Source organism: Trichoplusia ni, chromosome 15 (assembly GCF_003590095.1).
Source record: "Trichoplusia ni isolate ovarian cell line Hi5 chromosome 15, tn1, whole genome shotgun sequence".
NCBI classification, from domain to species: domain Eukaryota; kingdom Metazoa; phylum Arthropoda; class Insecta; order Lepidoptera; family Noctuidae; genus Trichoplusia; species Trichoplusia ni.
Window position 1 is genome coordinate 8,925,526 of NC_039492.1, and position 21,570 is coordinate 8,947,095.

General features: G+C 34.8%; 1 protein-coding gene across 4 annotated transcripts in view; it reads left to right on the forward strand.

The window, feature by feature from the left end:
* LOC113501169 (dual specificity protein phosphatase 22-like) overlaps positions 1-21,570 on the forward strand; it is a 59,473-nt gene that overhangs the window by 24,986 nt on the left and 12,917 nt on the right. For all 4 annotated transcript variants that reach the window (XM_026882222.1, XM_026882224.1, XM_026882225.1 and 1 more), the window contains exon 3: positions 16,462-16,586. In XM_026882222.1, the coding sequence (XP_026738023.1) occupies positions 16,462-16,586 (125 nt within the window). The remainder of the gene's footprint in view (positions 1-16,461; positions 16,587-21,570) is intronic.

A 21,570-nucleotide genomic window follows, 5' to 3' on the forward strand; every position in this document is an offset into this window, starting at 1 on the left:
TAAAAACGAAAAAAAAACGCACGAATATTGTTGCTCTATCCAAAGCGATTCAATCCAATGAGTTTCGTACTGGCATAATGAAACTTGCTTTAATTTGACTGCCCGGACAACTGAACAGCAAAGATCGGTAATAAATTAGTGCTGAGTGCCATTTCCCGTTCAGAATAAATGCATTTATGCGAGGGTTTGTACCGAATCTAGGTGCTTTTTGTAAATTAAATGTTCATAAAATCCTCACAATACAACGAATTTATTCATAAAAAAAATAGACTACATCCAATCAAATATGCAAATACAAGTACTGTAAACCTTTATTCATTCAATACAGATTGAATTTTCTGCTGGTATCTGTTCAGAATATTTGTTGAATGTTAAATAAACGGTTCGATATATAAAAGGTGATAGGGGTTCACAAACAGAACTTGCCTGCTAACATCTCTAGGTGACAGCGTAGCAATTGTGGGAGCGAGATGTCGCTCTATCCCGTGTAGAGCACTGTCTCTTTTTCATGCAACAGTCAGTTAGCGTTTCATGTTGGTAGTAGCGCCTGGAATTGATAGAAAAATGTCGAGAAAAACGAATATTTGTTCAACTCCCAGCAAACACTGAGGGTGAGGGGTTGTAAGGTAGATGTACGTTTTATGGGATTCCTTCCTGCGATCTCTCATACTTATGCTAATGTATTTCTTACTTATTGAGGGGAAATCAGGGTAATTTATTTCCCCTTTGCAAATTTTATGGTAATCATATGAATGAGGTATTGGTTTGTCGATTGTGTAATCAACTTTGGAAAAGAAAAAGTTTTTTATTTGATTCAAATATTAAGTTATGTTATTCACACAAATGTTGTCTTGGATCTTTGCATTAGTCCGATTATTTTTTTTCTATTCGAAGAACTCGCATTTGAAATATAAATTGCGCCTGCGCTGTTAAAATAATGACTTCGTTAATAACTTGTTCGGCCATTTTCCATTAACATAAAAAATACAAATAATGTTGCACATACCTAGACTTAATAATACAGAGCACACGTGTTGTGCATTCCCATATCCCTTAAACTACCCATTTCGTTTTCAGACAACACTTTTGTTTTACCCCAAATGTTCACAAAAAGGTAATTCGTAGTAAAATGCTACGTCTACGAAGTTCTACGAGTTTAACACCGCTACGAAATTATGTAGTTTGCTATTTGCAGAAAGTGTAATAGGTAATTGGATTTACTCATTAAGGTTCCACTTAGGGAAACTTGTTGGGCTACAGATAAGGTACAGGATGTAGTTAAGTATTACCAAATTGCTTTTTATGACGCAGGTAGATTAAAAAGCTTTTTAAGGCAAATCATTTTTCTTAGCTCTTTGTGGAACCAAAAATCTAAGTGTACCTACTAACTTAGTATTTGTAAAAGGATTTTTATGATATAATATTGATGAAATACATTTTACCATAGTCAATAATAAATTGTCGAATTATATTTATTTCAAAAATTGATACTTTTTTTTATATTCTCACAAAAGACAAAATATTTTAATAAAATACTGTCCGAAAAATAGATTTATGTGTAATATTGTACGAATGCTTTCTTTGCTTGACTTATTCCATTGTTATGCGCTGAATATATCCGCGGGGCTGAAATTCAGTCCCGATTTTACTTATAATATCCGAGTGGAAAACACTGCTTTAAGAGTCACTGAAGTATTTTATATTTCAATCTGAAAGATATTTATTATAACGGAATTTTATGAGAAAATCATAAAAAACGGTATTCTTAAATGAATACAGTGAAAGAATCTTTATGCGTATAAAATGTTTTGTTACATTATTCAATAATGATAGAAAACTACAGCGCACAAAATGCTTGTGTAGGTATCGTAGCGGTAGAAATTAAAATATTATTTTATATAAGGTTTCGTAGTCAGTCCAGTTGTTATTTCGAAATATAATAAAGAATACATAATAAATTATTTTCTGCACTTATCTAATAAGCTAAATTAAAAATTAAGCAAACCAGAAAAAACTCTTAAAGTCCTTAAAATAAGAGCACAATTTTAATTAACAGAAAGCATATAAACGTGGAGATTTTATTTCGGCCACATTTTTAAAAGTTTATGCGGTTTTGGGGCTACTGGACCGGCCTGTACCATGAAGTCTTAAAAATCTGTTATTGTTGTATAAGCGAGATGGCGTATAACACTGCGTAGAGCGCCGTCACGCTTGCTCTACCGTTACAGGCTGGCTATAAAAACTTATCTATATTATAATGCTGGGTCGAAACTTTTCCTAAAAGCAAAACTGTGTTGCAAGGAGGTTACTTGACGGCCACAATTAATTATTCTGCCGAGACCTACTTCTGTAATTTAGTTACCTGTGATAGCGTTAATCCGAGACGTTTCGTTAAGCTTCAGTTTGTGGGCTTAAGTTAGTTGTACTCGTTTCGCTCGACTAGGGGTTTGTTGACACCTGATAAATATTTGCTGTTGTTGCTAATTTGCAAGGAATGTTCAGGTTTTCTTTGGTTACGGAAAGCTGTTTTTCGAGAAACTGTTGCAGATATATGTAACATATCCTACAAATGCCAGCAGTGTAGTTTTATGTTATAATTTAAAAATAATGGTCTTGAATGAACTTCTATAAAATGTACATATAAAAAACAAAAATTGCATGGACTGATTATTTATTGGCAGCTTATTAATCTTATATGAAAATATTGTAAACTAAGTGTGGGAGTTTTATTATACGTGGCTTAAATATTTATGAAACCCCGACAACACAAGGGTTAAATTCTTTAGTGCGAAAGTCTTTTTTGGTTGAAAATATTTTTTTAACCGTTTATTGTACTTCAAAAGCACTCACAACAATTTCCTCTTGACACGTTACATAAGAGTCGTTATTCATCCGCTATCATTCGCACAACCGTTCGAACTGTCGCATCCGACAGATTTAATATCGCAATACAAACTATCGTATTGCAGAGCTCTGCCAAGGCTGCCAGTAACTATTTCCGTAGCTTCGCGTGAATACCCGGAAAGTATGGTTTAACATGCTATCCCTTTCTTTGTCAACCTCCCCCTACAAATTGGGTTAATGCATTTCAAATTAAGAACATTTCAATGTAAATCGTCATTAATCATGCTGAGTTTTGATTTGATTTATTTCTTCTATTTTTGGGGATAACGCTTTCGATTTTGTAGGTTACGTTCAATTTCCTTATGGAAATTACAGCCTTGTAGAGTGAAATTGGGTTATAGGTCCATACCTACTAGGACTGTATAATCCTCCTATTTACTACTTCTGATTAATTTCGATGCGGGTTCTAAGACAGTAAATTGTTGCCCAGGGACACACCGAGCTTAAGTGCTTGGTGGTTTTCGTTGGTTATCATTCTTGATCCTGTGTTACAGGGATGGCAAGGCTTGCGTGTTTGTTGCATTAAAAAAATATCTACTTATTATTGAATAAACTTAACAGTTAACTTAACTAAACTAAACATAAACAGAAATACCGCTAAACTGCTAAGTCGTAACATGCAACAATATTACTTCAATTGCAAGGTCTAAATATTATAAAACTCATTAAAACTCAAAAATGCACATTATAATGAAAACCTTTGAGCTTATATACTGAGTAAATAAAAAGGTTGAGAGCCTCTGTTATGAAACCTAAACCAAGGATGTTGTCGATGTGGAAGGGAGAGAGCGCTCTATTACCCGTAGTGGCATCTCGCTTCCACCATGCCGAGCGTTATAAGCTCGTAGTAATCGCACTTCTTTAGTTCAAGGGCGCTGCAGTGCGTCCTGCCGAGAATAAAATATCTGCATACGTACCGTCCTTGCCCTCAATAATGTAAAATGACCTAAAATAGTGTGACAAACAAGTGAAACAATTTTTTTTTGACAGTCGTCGTTCGTCAGTATTTTAGGACAGCTAAGTTTGATAATTTTAATATAGGTAAGTCCATAAAATAATACATCTGCGGACTTTCTTCCGAAGGTGACTTGTTTCTATTTTTATTTTGATTCGAATTTTGTTCGGTCTCAAAGTGGTACTATCGAACCAAAGCAAGAAAGAGTCATCTACTATTATCAGTATCATTAGTTGCCGATTGAGCATTGTCCTACTGGTGCCTCTTTACGATTTGCCGCCAATGTCTGCTTACAGAATTCATTGAAACAGAACTCTTATTGTGTCGATAGTAGGTATAGAGTTCATGTGCAGTATTATCGAAAAAAAATTATTCATAAGACAGATTATTAATTTATATTGATTTTCCTCTCCTTCACTGAAAACTAATATGGGCCAATATGTGGGCCACAAATAGCAAAATAATCTTGGCTGACCTTATATGTTCTCAAGTAAAAATTCCGAGAATAATCGAGTCCTTCCCTTAGCTAATCAGCCCTTTTTCCACCTCAACATGGGTAAATAGGTCAATATGTCAGTGGTCATTTAATGGGATATTTTCCTTAGCCATCGACAGAAATAGAGGGACCTAATATTAGTTTAATCGTCAGGCTTAGCTTATTATTTTTCCTTCAGTTTTAAAGCGTTTTTTACCTTTCTTTATGAGTCGTTTGAATTGTACCTACCTATTTCTTTAAAAAGGTCCTATTTTCCTTGGTCACGCCATAGCTCTAGAGTGACTTAACCGAGTCCATTCAAGGTTTATTTTTAGACTTATAATACTTAATGAAAGTTAAAATCGAAAGAAAAATTGCGGTAAAATCAATGGTCTCTTACAAAGTGAGTACGTACCTAATACCGAAGGTGGAAAAATAGGGCAAACCTAGTTCCTTAGAACTGCAATTATTTCCTCGAACGATCGTAAAACTTTCAGTTGTTAACTACAGTCAATTCGATGCCCTGGTTCGTTGATACCGTAATTATTTAACGATTTACTGCTCAATTTAAATAATTACTTGTTGATCATTGAATAAATTAAGCGTTAAAGGTAATTTCTTTAAAATAATGTTTATTACACGGTAAATACCGCGCCACGCTTATAGCACGCCATTATTGTAACAACAAATTTTAATTAATAATAGGTACGTAGGTAATTTGTTATAATTAATTACCTACCAACCTATTAATTAATTATAAATTACACAATTGCACAAATTGCTACAATTTTTGCTTGCTACGGTTTTTTTAAACAAAACTTATGTAATGATAAAATTAAATTTTAAAAACATTTATTGCCTACAGGTCATAAACGGTATTGTTGAAAACAGGTCGTATAATTTCCTCAAAGGACAAGCCTCTGCGATGTCGTTTACGTTTTATTGGACGAATGGTTTACGGTTCACGCTGACGTACATAACGAAATTCTACACGAAACCTGGAAGCTCTATTAGCATAAACAATCTCGGATATGAAAGTGACAAGTGTGAGACGGGTACAAGGATTTTTTTTGGCATTAGCATTAGATTACCTCTAAATATCTGTTCTGAGTTTATACATGTCATATTGTATAGTTTCATAGGCCAATGTGGACTAGACATTGAATGGAATTGGTTTCTTTATTTTTGCATCAGATACTGGGAATTTTAATAACATTGTAGGTACTTACTTAAAAAAAGAAGCAATAGGAAACCTAAAATAAAAATACATAAACAATTTATTACTGTTGTGTGTATAAATCTTTAATATATTTTCTTAACACTAAGAATTATAGGAAAAATATTAACTCTCTATATGTTAAAATACGAGTGGAATAACTTCTTATAATGTCGACTGTACTGCACATATTTCGTAGAAAGCCGTATATTATGCGACCTGATTTTATAAAACCCTGATAATTATAATTGGTTAGATGATAAATTCCAATACTTTTGTAATCCAAAGAGAAATATAATTTTCTCAACTCATCAAGCGTGGTTATTTGCAAGTCTCGCTTCCATGACCTTTAGGGTTAAACTGTCGAAATATTAAAGCCCTCGCCGCCCTCATGTAACGAGTTATTTTAAGTGGTTACATAAAATAATCATCGGGTTCCCTACACGAACATTTGGCGGACGGACGAAGCGAACTCTTTGAATATTCAATGGGCAGTCCGACACAGCTTTAGTATGCAAATTAATGCCTCTTGCTTAGTACGGTAGATGGTCAGTATGTCTGTATGAGATCCGAAATGGAATATTCCATTGTTAATTAAAAGGTTTTTCTTTTGTTTTTCATATCAGTTATGCAAATCTTTAAACGTACCATCAGTCTCTGTGTTGCTGAGCCAAAAATCAGATGGTAATTTCAGTTTATATATATATAAACCCAATCACCATGGCATCAATAAACAAGCAAATGAATACGAAAAATACTCTTTCTGAGGAAAATTTGAGTATGGTTTCGCTTTTCTTAGAAGACAATTCAACCACTTGAAGTCGCTAGTATACTATAACATCGATAATAAACACAGATTAACGGCTAATAATACGTATCTGTAATAATTCTTCAAAAAAATAAACTATGTTATCTGCGGTGTGGCCCTGTCTATCTGGTACGAGTGTCATCACTTATTCAGCTCCTCTGTACTACGAACTATTGAACAAGAACTGATGCTGTCGTGATAGCGAGACACCGCTACGCAGAGATAGATAGATATAGAACGCTCTCTCTCTCCCACCAGCTTGCTTGCGGAGGTCACAGTAGGTGTGCTGGAATTGTCCGTGGTAACTTATTCCTCAACTCTGCTTTTACATCTCTTCAATATTGAATTACAAATCAACGGCTTTTGTAGTACTTTGTGAAGTTTAATTTTGTGGATTATATATTGATGTGTTTTTGTTTTAATCGTGCTTATAGTATTGACATATTTGTAAATTATAGCCCGTATAGAATAGTTGGCCGATTTCCCGCCTTTTAATTTATAAGACTTTATTTATATTATTAATCATAGTCATGTTCTGATGTATAGTTAGTAGTTTTTCTAATGACAATATCTGTCAAAAGTTAAATTGAGTAGCTATCATGGTTCGTGAGGGCCAGCCTGGTGTCAGATGGACAGACTACGCTTTAACAAACACTGAAACATACGAAATCAAGGCAATTTTTGTACTGGCCGACTTGGGTCGTAATCTATTCATAGAAAACCTAAAACCATTTGCGAATTCAATTTCATTTTGCTGACGTCATACCTTTGCATGACTGATTTCAATCTATTCAAGACTCCGCTATAAATATTGAAAACATCATATTTGTCGTCTTGGCGACTGCCGGTTTCGTCAAATTTACGACAACTTTATAGTTTGATAAACGACTTCGATTCCAGTACACCTGTGAAGGTATCTAAGGGAACAAATAGCATCAATTTTTCCCTCCAATTCGTAGAAAAATTTCCATTTCTATTCCTTCAAATTTACGGAAAATATATTTCTTAAGAAAAATAACGACCCCCGCACTAAGGAATTTAATCCTAGTGTTGCTTGGGTTTTACTAGTTTTACAACATGCAAGTCACAATACACCCAGACTCAGAACAAGCGTTCGTAGATCACAGAAATGCTTGGTCTAATTGGGCGTCAAACCCGCCACACGGTCGCGTAGAGTAAGTTTGGCGTGGTGCCTATTACACTTGGTTATCTTTGCAGTTTTAAATCAGATTTTGAAGTGTAATTACTTTGACTGGTCATATTTCATATGTCAAAACATTTGGCACTATTTTCACACTTGCAGCGCTTGTTGTTGATGCTTGCAATCAAGTTAACGGTTATAATCTATTCCAAAAAATGGATGCCTAGAGCTTAGTTAAGAATGTTAAGTATACAATAAAAACGAGTCGTATTGTAACTCTCTAACTTAACATTCTTAACTTTTGTAATGCAAAAGAAACTTTCCTTCGCTTTCACGTCAAAGCGAAACGGATTTAATGAAACTTGCTGCTGAGTAAACTTAAATAGCAAGACTGGACATAGACTGGAAGACTTTGCTCCGAGTTTATATAGGGTTATAGATTTGTGGACAGTCATTATATAAAAGTCGTATTTAACAGTGAGTTCTTGTCCACTTATTACGTTGGTTAGGTACGTACTTTAACAATAGGTCGTTAGTAGTATTTTTTAAATCGGTTAATCGTCTGTCAGCCTCGTGACATCGTCACCCACCAACAAGTTTATGACTGCAACATATTTAGCGGAATTACGTCATCTGTGAATATTTCAACTATCTATTGTTCATGAGATACAACCTGGTGACGAACATGGAAGTAAAAATCATGTATATAATCAAGCTGTAACAATAAGTGCCTTTCTTGTAGTCTGGACGAAAAAAGCATCCTTAGAGAAAAAAGATAATAGAAGAAGGAAGCAAGTGACGACCATGTTTTGAAATTTTGAAGGCTGTGTAAAATTGAAGAACACTTAATACCGACTTAGAAAAAGTTAATGACGCAAAAAGTGTTTTTGATGAAGAAATAATGTAAAAGATTGTACATTATATCTACGTATGTCTTTAACAAACCCTTGACCTACAGCAGCAGTATTTTTTTCTTGGCAATACTGATTTTTAGTAACCCTTTTTTTATTTGGAATAACAAACAATTACACATAAGATCCAATAGACTAATATATAGTACATAGCAAATGCAAAAACAAACGTGTAAAATCTGTGTTGTACGCGGAATACAAAAAAAAATGTTTCATGTAAAAATAACCCAATACTGATGACATTCAAATTTAGTGAACCAAGTTTAAATATATTTGAATAATGTAGCCATAACAAAAATGGAGGCAACTTTTATCGTGATTCGATAACATTTTTGTATAAAAAATATCCCTTTATGAAAAACAGGTCAATGAAGTACCTTCATAGTAATTTTCTTTAAAAGTATTTCATATTTTGGAAAAGATAAAAAAGCTCTTTATGGCCAACTCCATTAACTATAAATGTCTATAACGCACAATTTAGGGAATAATGATAAGTACATAAAGTAGCAATATCTGTGATATTTCTATATTTGATAACGTCAATAGAAAACTCGAATGTATGCAGATGACAAGTCAAAGTCAATTTATCCAAACAAAATGTTATTCCCATACATTTTAGTGCTATAATGATCATGGAAATATCCCTCGGCAAAACTGCAGTCTTTGCTACCCTCGGCTAGAGGGGCAAAAGGGGTAAGGTGAGGTATTGTAATTACAATTGGCTTTAATGGATATCTAAATTTAGTTCAGTGCCAAATCAATGGTCCGCATTCCTACGGCAAAGCGTCAGAGATAAACACACAACTCAAAAACTCTTTGCCTGTCTCCAGAAATCTTGACCAATAGGAGAAAAAGCAAAATAAAGCATCACTACGAATAAAAGTCTTAACTTTGACACCCGTTATTCCGACCACTGTAACGAGATTAAATCTTTCCGCCAATACCTGCGGGGCTCGCCTTGATAAATTGACACAGCTCGCGTCACGGCTCAAAGGTTGCGGTTGAAGAGGGTTACAAATAAATGCTCGCGTAGACGCGTATTTACTCAAAGCAATCTAGTACTGTGTGGCTAAAAATATGACCCTCCTTTTGGAGTTTACCGAAATCGGGTAAAATAGGATGAAAGTATTTGTTTCCAGGTAACCCTCTAAGAGCAAAGGATTGAATACCTTCTGCTAAAGGTATATTATTGCAGTTCTGAAAGAGAATCGCCACCCTACGTCATGGCAAAATATTACTTGAAAAGATCACAATAGGCTCTTTTTAATTGTAAGCTTACGAATATATAATCATCACTGTCATCCTAGCCTTTTTCCTATCTATATTGGGGTCGGCTTTCAGCCTATCCGGATTTTACCCGGGTTTTACAACTAGCGACTGCCTATCGGACCTCCATAACCCAGTTACCTCTTAGACTAGTTGCCAGACTTTCTAGCATCTGACTACCCGTCAAAGTTGGTTAATAACAGTACAGTATTTTCACAAATACAGAATCTGAATAGTCATGGACAGAATACAACAAATGATCAATCAATCTGATCTCGAACAATATCTCGAATCTGTCAAAACTTACTAAGTACGTAAGTATATATCGTTCGCATTCAGCTTCGAATGCTTGTAAATTACGTCGGCGATAAATCAAAGTGAACCCGTCATTGAACAGATAACACGAGCGTGATTGATTTGTAACTGAGTTCTATATAATATTGTGTAGGTAGGAGGTTGTTCAATTCGCCAATTGTGGATCTACTATGAGTAATTCCAGTTCCGCGTGAGTAAACCGTTACATCATTTAATAATGAATCAGTCTCACGATAGTTATTATAAAAATTCCAGTAGGACTATTGCAATAGGATATTTGTCAAAAAAATCTGTTCAGTCCGTCAGACATTTTATAAGTATATTGGACACGTATTTTTTTTTTATAATATCGTAAACAAAAAAAATAAGAGGATACAGTGATTTAAAATCTCGGTATTTTTGCCGATACAACTTAGACATCATGCTGCAAATGAGAGAGAGATGAATAACACATGAAACCTAATTTGCAAACGGATCCAACGTATTAGGGTCTAACTAAAACTAGGTTACGAGACGGAGCGCTCATTTCAGACAAGACAGTTAAGATAGACTGGTCTATTAGTCTATTGGTTAGGCGCCCTGACTGCCAAACCTATACCCGAGGTCCAATGTTTGATTCCTACCAAAGACAAATGTTTTTGTTATGAGCACGATCATTTGTTCTATGTCTGCGTATAATTTATCTATAACATGTATGTATTTAGAAGAATATATATTTATCAGTTGTTAAGTACTCATAGTACAAGCACTGTAGCGCTGTGACGCATGCCACCTAGCCTTAAAAAACAATTTTAAAGGCTAGGTGACGTGGTGCGAAATTTGTGGAATATTATTATTACATTGTTGCTAAACAATATAAATACTAAAGGTCTGACGCACAAAACTATCCACAATAAAAAATACTGCGTCAAAAAGTCAAGTTAAACAGACTTTTCTTTAAAAAACAAGTTTATGTCGAAACCGTCTTGATTCGAATGACTTCTTGCCCATTATCGCCACATACGTAGTTAAGTTTTCAAACTATCACTGTGCCCATAGCCGCAGCAGACAACTTATCTAACGACAATATATTACAAGATCTTCCAGCACAGATTAGTAACTCGACTGTCGCGGACTCAACCGTCGTCCGATCGTAAAGTGCCATCAATTTTGGCCTTAACCTAAAGATATTGCGGGTATTCCATGTCAGAGAGTCACAAGACACGTTCCAATGGACGGAACAGACATAGGTAACGAGTTTACAAAGGTCTTCGTACCCTCTGAAACTTGGTAAATCGAGTTAAGTTTAGTACGGTTCTCCTCACAATAACACCAACAAGGAGTTTCAAAAATCGACCTTATGTCTAACAGCATAAAGTCGTATCGCTTTGTCATAGTTTGACTTGTCTAAGCGTTTGATTGTACATTAAATTCGGACAGACATGTGCTAAAGTATAAATTGTTATTATCTGTCCCGTTCGAAGGGTAACTTGTTACTCTTTGTATAAGATCAGAGGAGTAATATCACTTAGATCCTAGGTATGCTGTAAAGACTAGATGTATATGATGTGAAAGTAGTAAAAATGTCAGAAAGATGAAAAACATTGCGCGCTGCGATCATGAACGATACATCATCGATGATAAATGGATACGTAGTATGTAGTTGCAGTTTCCTCATCGTGTATTTCAAACTTTATGATGTACCTATGAACTAGTTTTTTCATGCGGTCTCGCCCTTGTGAAAGGCAATTAATTATCTCGGATTTTCCATATTTAACCTTAGTATCAGAGTTTAAACTGCCCGCAGGCCCTTGCCTTGTGTGATTACCTCACATTTTTTTATCATAATCCGTTCAGTAGTTTAGACGTTAAACTGTATCAAACACACTCTCGCATTCATCACGTTATTTACTATGGTCAATTGATACAGCAGAGCATTAGGTTGTACCAACCATAAAAAATGCTCGTTATAAATAATACGACGCGTTTGGGACACAACGGTTTGTCTGAATCGCTTGGAACGGAAAAATACATTTTGTTTTGTATCCTTCGTGCCAGTTTGTAGCGTTTGTTAGTGCAATACGTTTTTATTGTTCGGATCTAGAAGCTTCTGCTTTATGGCCACGTTTAATGGCATGTGGACACGATTGTGTGAGTTTTAAATGCATTCAATATTATGGTTTTTATCGGTGGAAGTTTTGAATATGATTAAACGAGTAGTTTAAGTCACCCCGCAAAACTCATTCGCGTGATGTGTCGCGGATTCGTAAGTCAAGAATTTGTGTAATCGACAAGTCTAGGTGTTTTTGTGAATGTGACTTTAATGTTTGCGTAACTTCTCACGCTATGTTTTTTATTGTATTCAGTAGAACAAAGAAACTCGTTATCTTAAGAAGCCTTAAGACATCATAATTATAGATTCGGTACATAGACGTACCTTTTGTGGTAAAAATATAGATATAGCAATCAGGTATAACTGATTCATCACGTTAACATTGATACGTAAAGAGGTTTTATACTAAAAGATGCAACGGTTTACTCCCGCGTATTTGTCGGGATCCGGATTGTCAGAATAGTGCGCAAACCAACCGGAGACCTTTACAATGAGCGAACGTACAGATCAGATTGTGTTATCATCCACAGTGAACCACAAATTATATTGTAATGTAAATAAATGAAAATTCTATTAAAATATACAATATTTCCCTCAGATTCTCGTATACACGATGTAAGAATGTACTTGATGACTTCAATTACATAACGATATCTGAATTTATCGCACGAAACAGAACGCGCCTTCTTAGCCGACGTACTATCGTAAAAATGTTCAAACCATGGAATATAAAAGAGTTAACAGAAGTGCCTTAAAGCCGGCTGGTTCTTTATAATCACCCAAAAACGAAAAAAATTTTGAAATTTATTAATTAACAAGAAAACCTATTAAACGAAATGTAAACTGAAAAACTAATCTCGAAAACTCTGATGGTTTGACTTACCTAATTCATTTCAAATCGGACATCATACTAGCTGTAAAATTTAGGTTTGAAGATTATCATCGCCTCCGTAGCAGTACGTATCGTGAGATCCACTTCCATCCACTTTCCTATCTTCCAAGGTTCAGACATTCAGTGTAAGTATAATTCATTTCTCTGAAATTCCGTTAGCGACGCTACGAGTAAGGACTTTTTGAGGTTATCGCCTGAATATTTCATTTAAAACCTTTTCAGAGGCCCGGTAATGCGTACATTTGGGCATTAAGAGCTGGCAATATAATCGTCGTAATATATGTATAGACGTTATACGTACTTTTGTTTACTGGTATATTTGACATTTATTTTTGTTTATTTTTGATGTGTGTGGTGTTAAAATTGATGCTTATAAACGTGCAATTTGTGCTTTTTAATTGCGTTATAAGTGACAATCCGTTGTCCGTTGTCCGTCGGGACAGCACTTAATGTTTGTTTGTAAATTCAAGCGATTTTTATTCACTTTGAATGGAGTTAGTATTTATACGGTTTCTGTAAATTAATCTCGGTGATTTTTTTTTACTTAGAAACTTCCTTTCTTTAAAAGACTTTTCCGTTTTCCGTCTTGTTCTTTAGACTTCGGTTAGAATTATAAGGTTTTCCAGATAAATATCTATTACGTGTTTGTATTACCAGGATATATCATTTCAAAAATATGTAAAATTTTCTACTTACCTAAATGTTAACTTATACAAGATCTTCCAATAGGTAATATAATGAGAAAAAAATCCTTTGCAAAGACTCGAACTGGCAACTTTTAGTTCAACACACCAGTCGTTTTAGCTACTAAGCTACCGAGGTCTCTGACCGAGAGTTGACGTTTTTCCTCAAAATAAATCAAAATAAACATCTCCTACATATATAACATACAATTCAATCCATTAAAGAATCACATACTCAATACAACATTTATTGGCATCACGGTTCACTGAATGTGGTTTAGGCTCATCGAGTACAGTTACCCACACAACTTTCGTGTTCATATTGAATTTTCATCCTTATTGCATAGAATTAAGGATGGTTTTTGTTGTTTGGTGATGCCATTAATTTGTGGTTTATTGTATGGTCAGCATCGCATCGTATTGTATAGACTGAGATGCATTTGTGCTAACATTTACCATGTAACATGGCCTGTAGACAAGTAACAATCCAAATAATAACACGGAAGATTCACAAAAAAATCCTAACTTTTAAAGTCGAAATCATATCCGAAATGAAAAAAAAGAATGTCATTCCCGTTCATTTGAAATTTTGTATTCGTTTTATTCATTTATTTACAGTTCCTACCAACAATGAACCATGACTGACTAGATATTCGAGGCATTCTCTATCAGCCAACCGTAATATGACTTTCAGGTTATGTTAACCGACTTTTGTTGCTTACTGTACAAACTTCAACAAACAAACCGACCACTCCAATAAATTATCTAATATGTATCCGTAGTGAGGGTTTGGTATTCATCGCGCGTCCGCCGCGGTTGGTGTCGAATGGCGATATCGCTTTTGAATTGCTTCGTTTACGTCATAATTCTGTATCTGATATTATTTCAATCAAATCATGACTGTAGTGTTATTAATAGGTATCAGAAATAGGTTACGATGCTGATATGTTTAAAAAAAACAATTAAAAAAAAAAATAGTTTAGTTTTTAAATTTGCGATGTCTGCATTTCATGTCATTACTGGAACGTCAATTAGTTTAAAGTGGCCGTTAAGGCTCATGCTGCGTGGCAGTTAAAGCGAAAAGTAGCAACAAAAGACAATAAAAATATCTGGGGTTAAGTGGCATTGCATCGAATGTTATACTCACAAGAGGAAATTCACAAATTATAGTAACAATCTCTTAGTTTGAATTCCAGTCACGGACCGCTACAGCCATTAATATAATAATATGACCAAACAACATACTCTATTACCCCTAAACATTAATAAAACTTGTCCAAACAAGGTTATACATCACAAATGGCTGGTACAATCACATCAACGCTTCCATTTTACCCTGGAGAGCTTTAACGGAGTAAAGTTTCGTAGAACAGCCCCAGGGATTGAGACCAGCTAGATTGAACCCGCACTGATGGCATTGTAATAAATATCAGAGCAGAGCATAACTCTCTATGAATAACAAATATGTTGTTTAACTTGAGAAGTGTTGGCTATTTGTTATTTATAACACTTTATTTGATTGACCGGTTTTGGAATTGCTTTTCTTAGAGCTTGATACCAGATCACAATGTAATTTCATTGTTGCTGAGGAATAGAGATGGCGCTACATGCGGTGTAGTGCGTTGTCTCCTTCTACAATTGTAACTGTTTTCATGAGCTGGTGTTTCGCGAAACTTTAAACAATACATATTTTTTTTAGACTTCTATGTTTAACTTCTCATCGTGTGCTCTATACGTTTTATTGCTATTTAATACCAAGTTTTCTTATTTAATTTGGAAGTACATAGCTGCGATTAGTCGGCGAAGTCACATAATACTATGTAATAAATATAAAATAATTAATTATCAATCCGAGCGTCCAATTTTAGGCTCGTTGTTTTTTTATAAAACATTGCTATTGAAGGTATCTATGTATTTTATAAGTACACATTTACATCGAAAGCAAAACTTACGCAAATAAATAAGAAACACAATATCCATCTTTCCGAGTCCAGAACAACAAAAACATATCTTAGCTATACAAATGACTTGGCATTGTAATTGTTGCGGGAAAGTCTCGAAAATGCTTCGTCCTCAACTTGGTACTTCGTTGACACTATTGTGCCGTCGAAAGTTTTTGTCGGACAAACCGCTGCAGACTACAATAGCTGGGGAGTTAGAAGCGCTGAATTAAGTGAAACTTCAAATTCCTTTAGGTACCCCGTATCCGATTTAAGTTTTATTGAGTTAGTTGTTACTTCGTTTATTACTTTGAGGTGTACAAATTCGTATTCTGTGGCTTATTGTTACCGTGTTATTACTGAACATTGATTTAGGATTTAGAATTAGGTTCGAGTATTTGTTTAAGTATGATTAGAATATTATTCAGTTCTCTATCGCATTAGGTTAAGATCCTGTAAAGATAGATGTAAGTGTGAAATAAATAAGAAAATAAAAAAGTTGAGTACTGTGGTACCTACACACTGCGCACTGGCGCACAGTGTGCACCTACAGTTTTCTGCAGTTACGTGCGTTATAACTATATGTAATAAAGAGCGCTGTTGTTGTGAGGTGTTTAAAATTTCAAGCCATTACTTACTTTAAATATGAAAAAAAAACTTATTTTTGCACAAAAAATATTTTTCATACAAATGTTTTTACGCCATTTGAACCGAGAAATACTTACATCATCTATTCAATTTACTAGTAAATAAAAAAAGCAGGCCGTTCTGAAAACCATACCAATCAAGTCTAGTCAACATATTCCTACCTAATACACTATCCATAATTCTTTAAAACTAAATCTACTATTATTTGTCGACAGGACAAGCACTACCTCTGTATAATGGCATCAGACTCTCCGGAACAGAACCTCACGCAGTACTTCAGTCTGTGCAACGACTTCATACACGCGGCTCGACTCAGAGACGGAAACGTTCTTATACATTGGTAAGTAATTATTATGATGAAGGAATCTAGCGCAATGACACTATTTTGTGCTCATGTAAAATCGATGAAAACATTTTTCGTTATTAAAAAATTTGCTGGGAAAGGTAGAAATCAAATCCTCGCGTCACGGTGTACGAAATTGAATTCCTCCGAAACGGGTCGACCAATTCTTATGAATTTATATGTGCTTAATATACGGTAGGTCAGAGTCGCACCTATTTGTCACATTCATACATGATTTTTGCTGCACTATGGTTTCCTCATGATGCTTTCCTTCACCGTTCGTCATTGATTTGAAAAATACATATTTATAATATACATACCTGCGTGGGGTTCGAACCTACACCTCCACAAATCCATTCGTAGAACCGCGAGACCATCACAATACATATATGACTGTAAGTAAATATACGACATCAAAAGTCATAACGAAGAGTACTTTGACTCTCAATAAAAAGTTATATGATTATATTAGACTTTATTGGTGCCATAACTTGTACGTAATGGCATATTATGAACATAGCATTTCGTTCGTGAGAATTAAAACAAAACAAATAGCGTTAGCAGAAACAGCGCGTGAAACCATTATTAGGTAATGAAAGGAAGTTACTTGTTACACTTTAATTAAGTTAGAGAGGTAATAAAATGGTTTAACTTCGTTTATTTACACAAATAAGGTTCCATCTCGGTTTAAGTACTGCTTAAAAGCAGTATTTTAATCACTCATTGTACGCCACGTTCCCGAAACACGAACGGGACGGAAGTTTGATTCGCTTTAATGTCGGTTCCTAATTTCATTACAAGTGTTTTGGTGTTAAATTGACTAAATAGTTAAATTAAGTAAAGTGATTGAATTGTATCAAGTGTTTCATTTGTTAAAAAATATTGGTTATGACCAAATCTTCGGATAGCCGAATGGTTGATTTAACCACATCGAAGCCCTGTACCCGACGTGTTGCTAGATCGATTCCTGCATAGGACAAGCGTTTGTGTAATCCACGAATGCTTGTTCTGAATCTAGGTCCCAGTGCCGCGGTGGGATTTACATGTTTCCTTAGTGCGGGAGTCGTTTATGAAAAACAATGGGTAATAGAGTAAAAGACCTTTTTAAAGAAATAATAAAAAAAAGAACTACGACTACCAACTTCATATAAAAACTTCAGAGCCAAACTTGATGAAATTATGAGGGCAACTGATAGCTAATTCACGTTAAGAGAAAATCATCAAAATCCGCATTTACAAAAAGTCCGGAAGCAAGAAACAAAAAAAAGACGATTTGAGAACCACCTCCTTTTTGACCTCACGGGGCAGTCCGCTGTTGCATAAGAGTGCTAAAAACATCCAATATTACTCATTACAAACATTGGCTAGTAAATCCCGCTACAAAAGCCTCTCTCTCATGAGGTAAGGGCATCATTACTCATCACACTTACACGCAACGTGTTCGTACTTATATCTCAACGTTAGACAAAGATTTATGAGTGTGTTTTGCTGGGCCACTGGTTTTTACGCCCCTTGGTCAAACTAATATAGGTAGCTAATATCGCTGGTATGTTGATCCACAGGCCGTCATTTTGATTTAAAAATAAGTTTATTTACCCATTGTTCAACATGAGGGCGGTTAGTTAAAAAAACGTAGTCAGTGTAAACATTCTACGATTCCCGCTTTTGTAAGTCAAACGGTGTAGAAATGGCTGAAATTCAGCGCTGTGACGGACCGTGTTAGTTAGACAAATTTCAGGCATTCGCCAATCTGATGCCCTTAGCTTTTGCTACAATTTGTCAATAACTTCGTGATAGTGTTGCCGAAAATCGCAAAAAATATACTAAAATGTATAGAATATTTTTTGCGATTTTCTTCATGAATAAAAATATAGAGAGTACTTGCCATATAAACTACCAAGTTTTATACCCGCCGTTGAGCGACGATAAACCCCTCTCGTAATCTTTTTGCAAAACAGACGCATTTTATTACAGTATTTTTTATCTTAATCTGAAGAATTTATTTCGTTGAGAAGGCGCGTCGCTCGAATACTCCAGTCTAATTTTAGCGAGGTTGAGTGACGACTGTCCATTGTTTTAGCTGGAGTCACCCTCAACGACTTCATTAGTAACACAGATTTAGTATAATAGTCTCTCAGACAGTTACAGAAGTTTTCAAATATAAAAAAATACTTTATTTGCAAAAGTCTTCATTTTGCGTGTGAAAATTCGATTTCAATTTAATGACTGTATGGATTCTGCAAAAGAAAGATAAAACAACCGTTTATTTAAAAAATGGGCCAAAATAAAAATGTCTTTTAAAAATGTACATAAGAAAACTTTTATTTTTTTATTTCATTTATATTTACCTTATCATAATGTTAAACATGGTTTAAAAATAACAATCATTTATTTAATATTGACAAAAGTGAATTTTATATTATAATTTTTGCTTGATAAAATTTATCTTGCCAAAGTGTTAAAAACAGTTACTAAGAACCTACATACGATATAATGTATACAACATATTATAAGGCATATATCAAAATGTCGTTCAATAAAAACCAATTAAATACAACCTTTTTCAATGTAATCTATTGAATATTAGATTGATGGGTGTGATTTAATGTCGTCAAACATATAGCCTAGTCCTAACGTCAATCAAACGCAGCACGTAATCGTCGATCGCTTCATTGAAAACCGATATCAATCAGTAGTAACACAAACAACATAATGTAGGTTAAAATATAAAGCTTTTTAAATCGAACATTATATATAAGATATTCTTATAAAGCTTCGTATAAAGTAACTTCTTACATATTTTGATAAAATAACAACTCTTAAAATGATCACTAATATTATTAGTATACCGGTTTTGCCCAAATCATTTTATGGAAAATCGATATTGTCAAATACAAGAGCTCATCGATAGAGTAACAATTATAGCAAAATTAAAACTTTCAAACACTTAATGAAACAAATGCCTTATTCGCTAAACGGGATGTGCCCAACAGTGGGTCATTTATAGGCTGGCATTGTTTAATAATATTGTCTTGAGATTTTTACAACGAGACGCATTTTTAGTATCCTTAGCACCAAAAAGATAACCACAAGACCTAAATAAATAGCAATCGTACGTTGTATAATACTTAAATTCGTTAGGCACAGACAAAAATGTCTGTCTATTCATACAAAAACTAACACAGTTTATTTCCACAAAGCGTTTGTGTCGGTTTAGGCGTGGCGAAATATAATAAATCAACGACACAAAGTCTATTACGAGCCTGAGTATATAACTATACATATTATGTACATTTCTTTGTAGGCAATAGGCAATCACATTATATTTCGTAGAGTGAGCGCCGACACGAATACTTGTGATATTAAATTCGCATTTTTATTTACTTGTCATGTGAGTACTTGGATTGTTTGAGTGTTCTTACTATAATACCGAAATTCTTTTAAAAGCTTTACGTAATAAAGCATTTCCATATATCTAATATATAAAATTCCCGTGTCACGATGTTAGTTACCGTACTCCTCCGAAACGGTACGACCGATTCTTATGAAATTTTGTATACATATTGGGTAGGTCTGAGAATAGAACAACATCTATTTTTCATACCCCTAAGTGACAAGGGTTGCCCACACGAAAAAAATATATTTTATTTTTTAGACGATATTGTTTGTTTTTATCTTTTTTATAATGTGGCACTAAAAATACATACAACTAGAAAAAAAAAATCGGCAAAACGACGTTTGCTGGGTCAGCTAGTATATTATAAATGTGAAACTATTTTTTATGTACATACCACTTCACCATCATCAGTAGCTTCAAGCATCATCATCATCATCGGCCTAGCCTTTTCCCAACTATGTTGGGGTCGGCTACCAGTCCAACCGGTTTCAGCTAAGTACCAGTGTTTTACAAGGAGCGACGGCCTATCTGACCTCCTCAACCCAGTTACCTGGGCAACACGATACCCCTTGGTTAGACTGGCTGACTTTTTCAGCTTCTGACTACCTGTAACGACTGTCAAAGATGTAGGAATAACAGCCGGGACCCACAATTTAACGTGCCTTCCGAAACACGGAGGAACTCGTTATGACAAAGATGGTCACCCATCCACGGACCAACCGCGTCAAGCATAGCTTAACCTGTGATCGAATCACTTATGCGGTTATAGCTTAGCTTCAAGCATAATTATTATTATATGATGTGTGATTGAAACAGCAGCCATGTCAGTTTTACATAATTACTACCTGTCTGTAACGATTTTACGGTTAAACCGCTTAGTTGATTGTAATGGAATTTTGCGAAGATAAAGAATCGTAAAGGATAACTTGTATTCCAGGAAAGGTCACAGGCTTGACGTCACGGTCATTACGGGTGTGATACGGGCGGTAACAGTTGCCACACAGTTTTCCTAAGCAATCTGATTGTAAACGCAAATTAATGTTAATACTTACTAGGTTTAGTTCTAGTTGCACTGACTCGCGACCCGAGGTGGGAAAATCCTATAAATATGAGGGATTGAACCGTTGCATCATTTAATCACGTTTTTTTTCTTCTCAACGCTTTATTCGACTCTTGCGTGGACTCATAGATCGTTCAAATGTAACAGTGTCTAATACACTCTACAATCATCAAAACCTTTATTTTATTGTTAAGAAGACTTAATAATATACTAGAGAAAGTATTCTTGTGTCACGAATCGCTAACCTTCAGAACTGTCTGAGTATCGATCACAGATTCGCAGCTAGATTTCGGTATGAGAATGTGCCTTGTACACAACCCGGCTGATGCACATTTCAGATTTATATGTCAAGGCAACTTGTACGATTACGCTAGCTGATACGTACAATATCACTTGCAGAGCGAAAAAATGGAATAAAAAGATATATGTTTGATTTATTTACATTTATATTGTTTGTTAAAGATTTATAATAATAATAATAATAATAAATTTATTTATTCGGACAACAGAGATCCATACTAAAC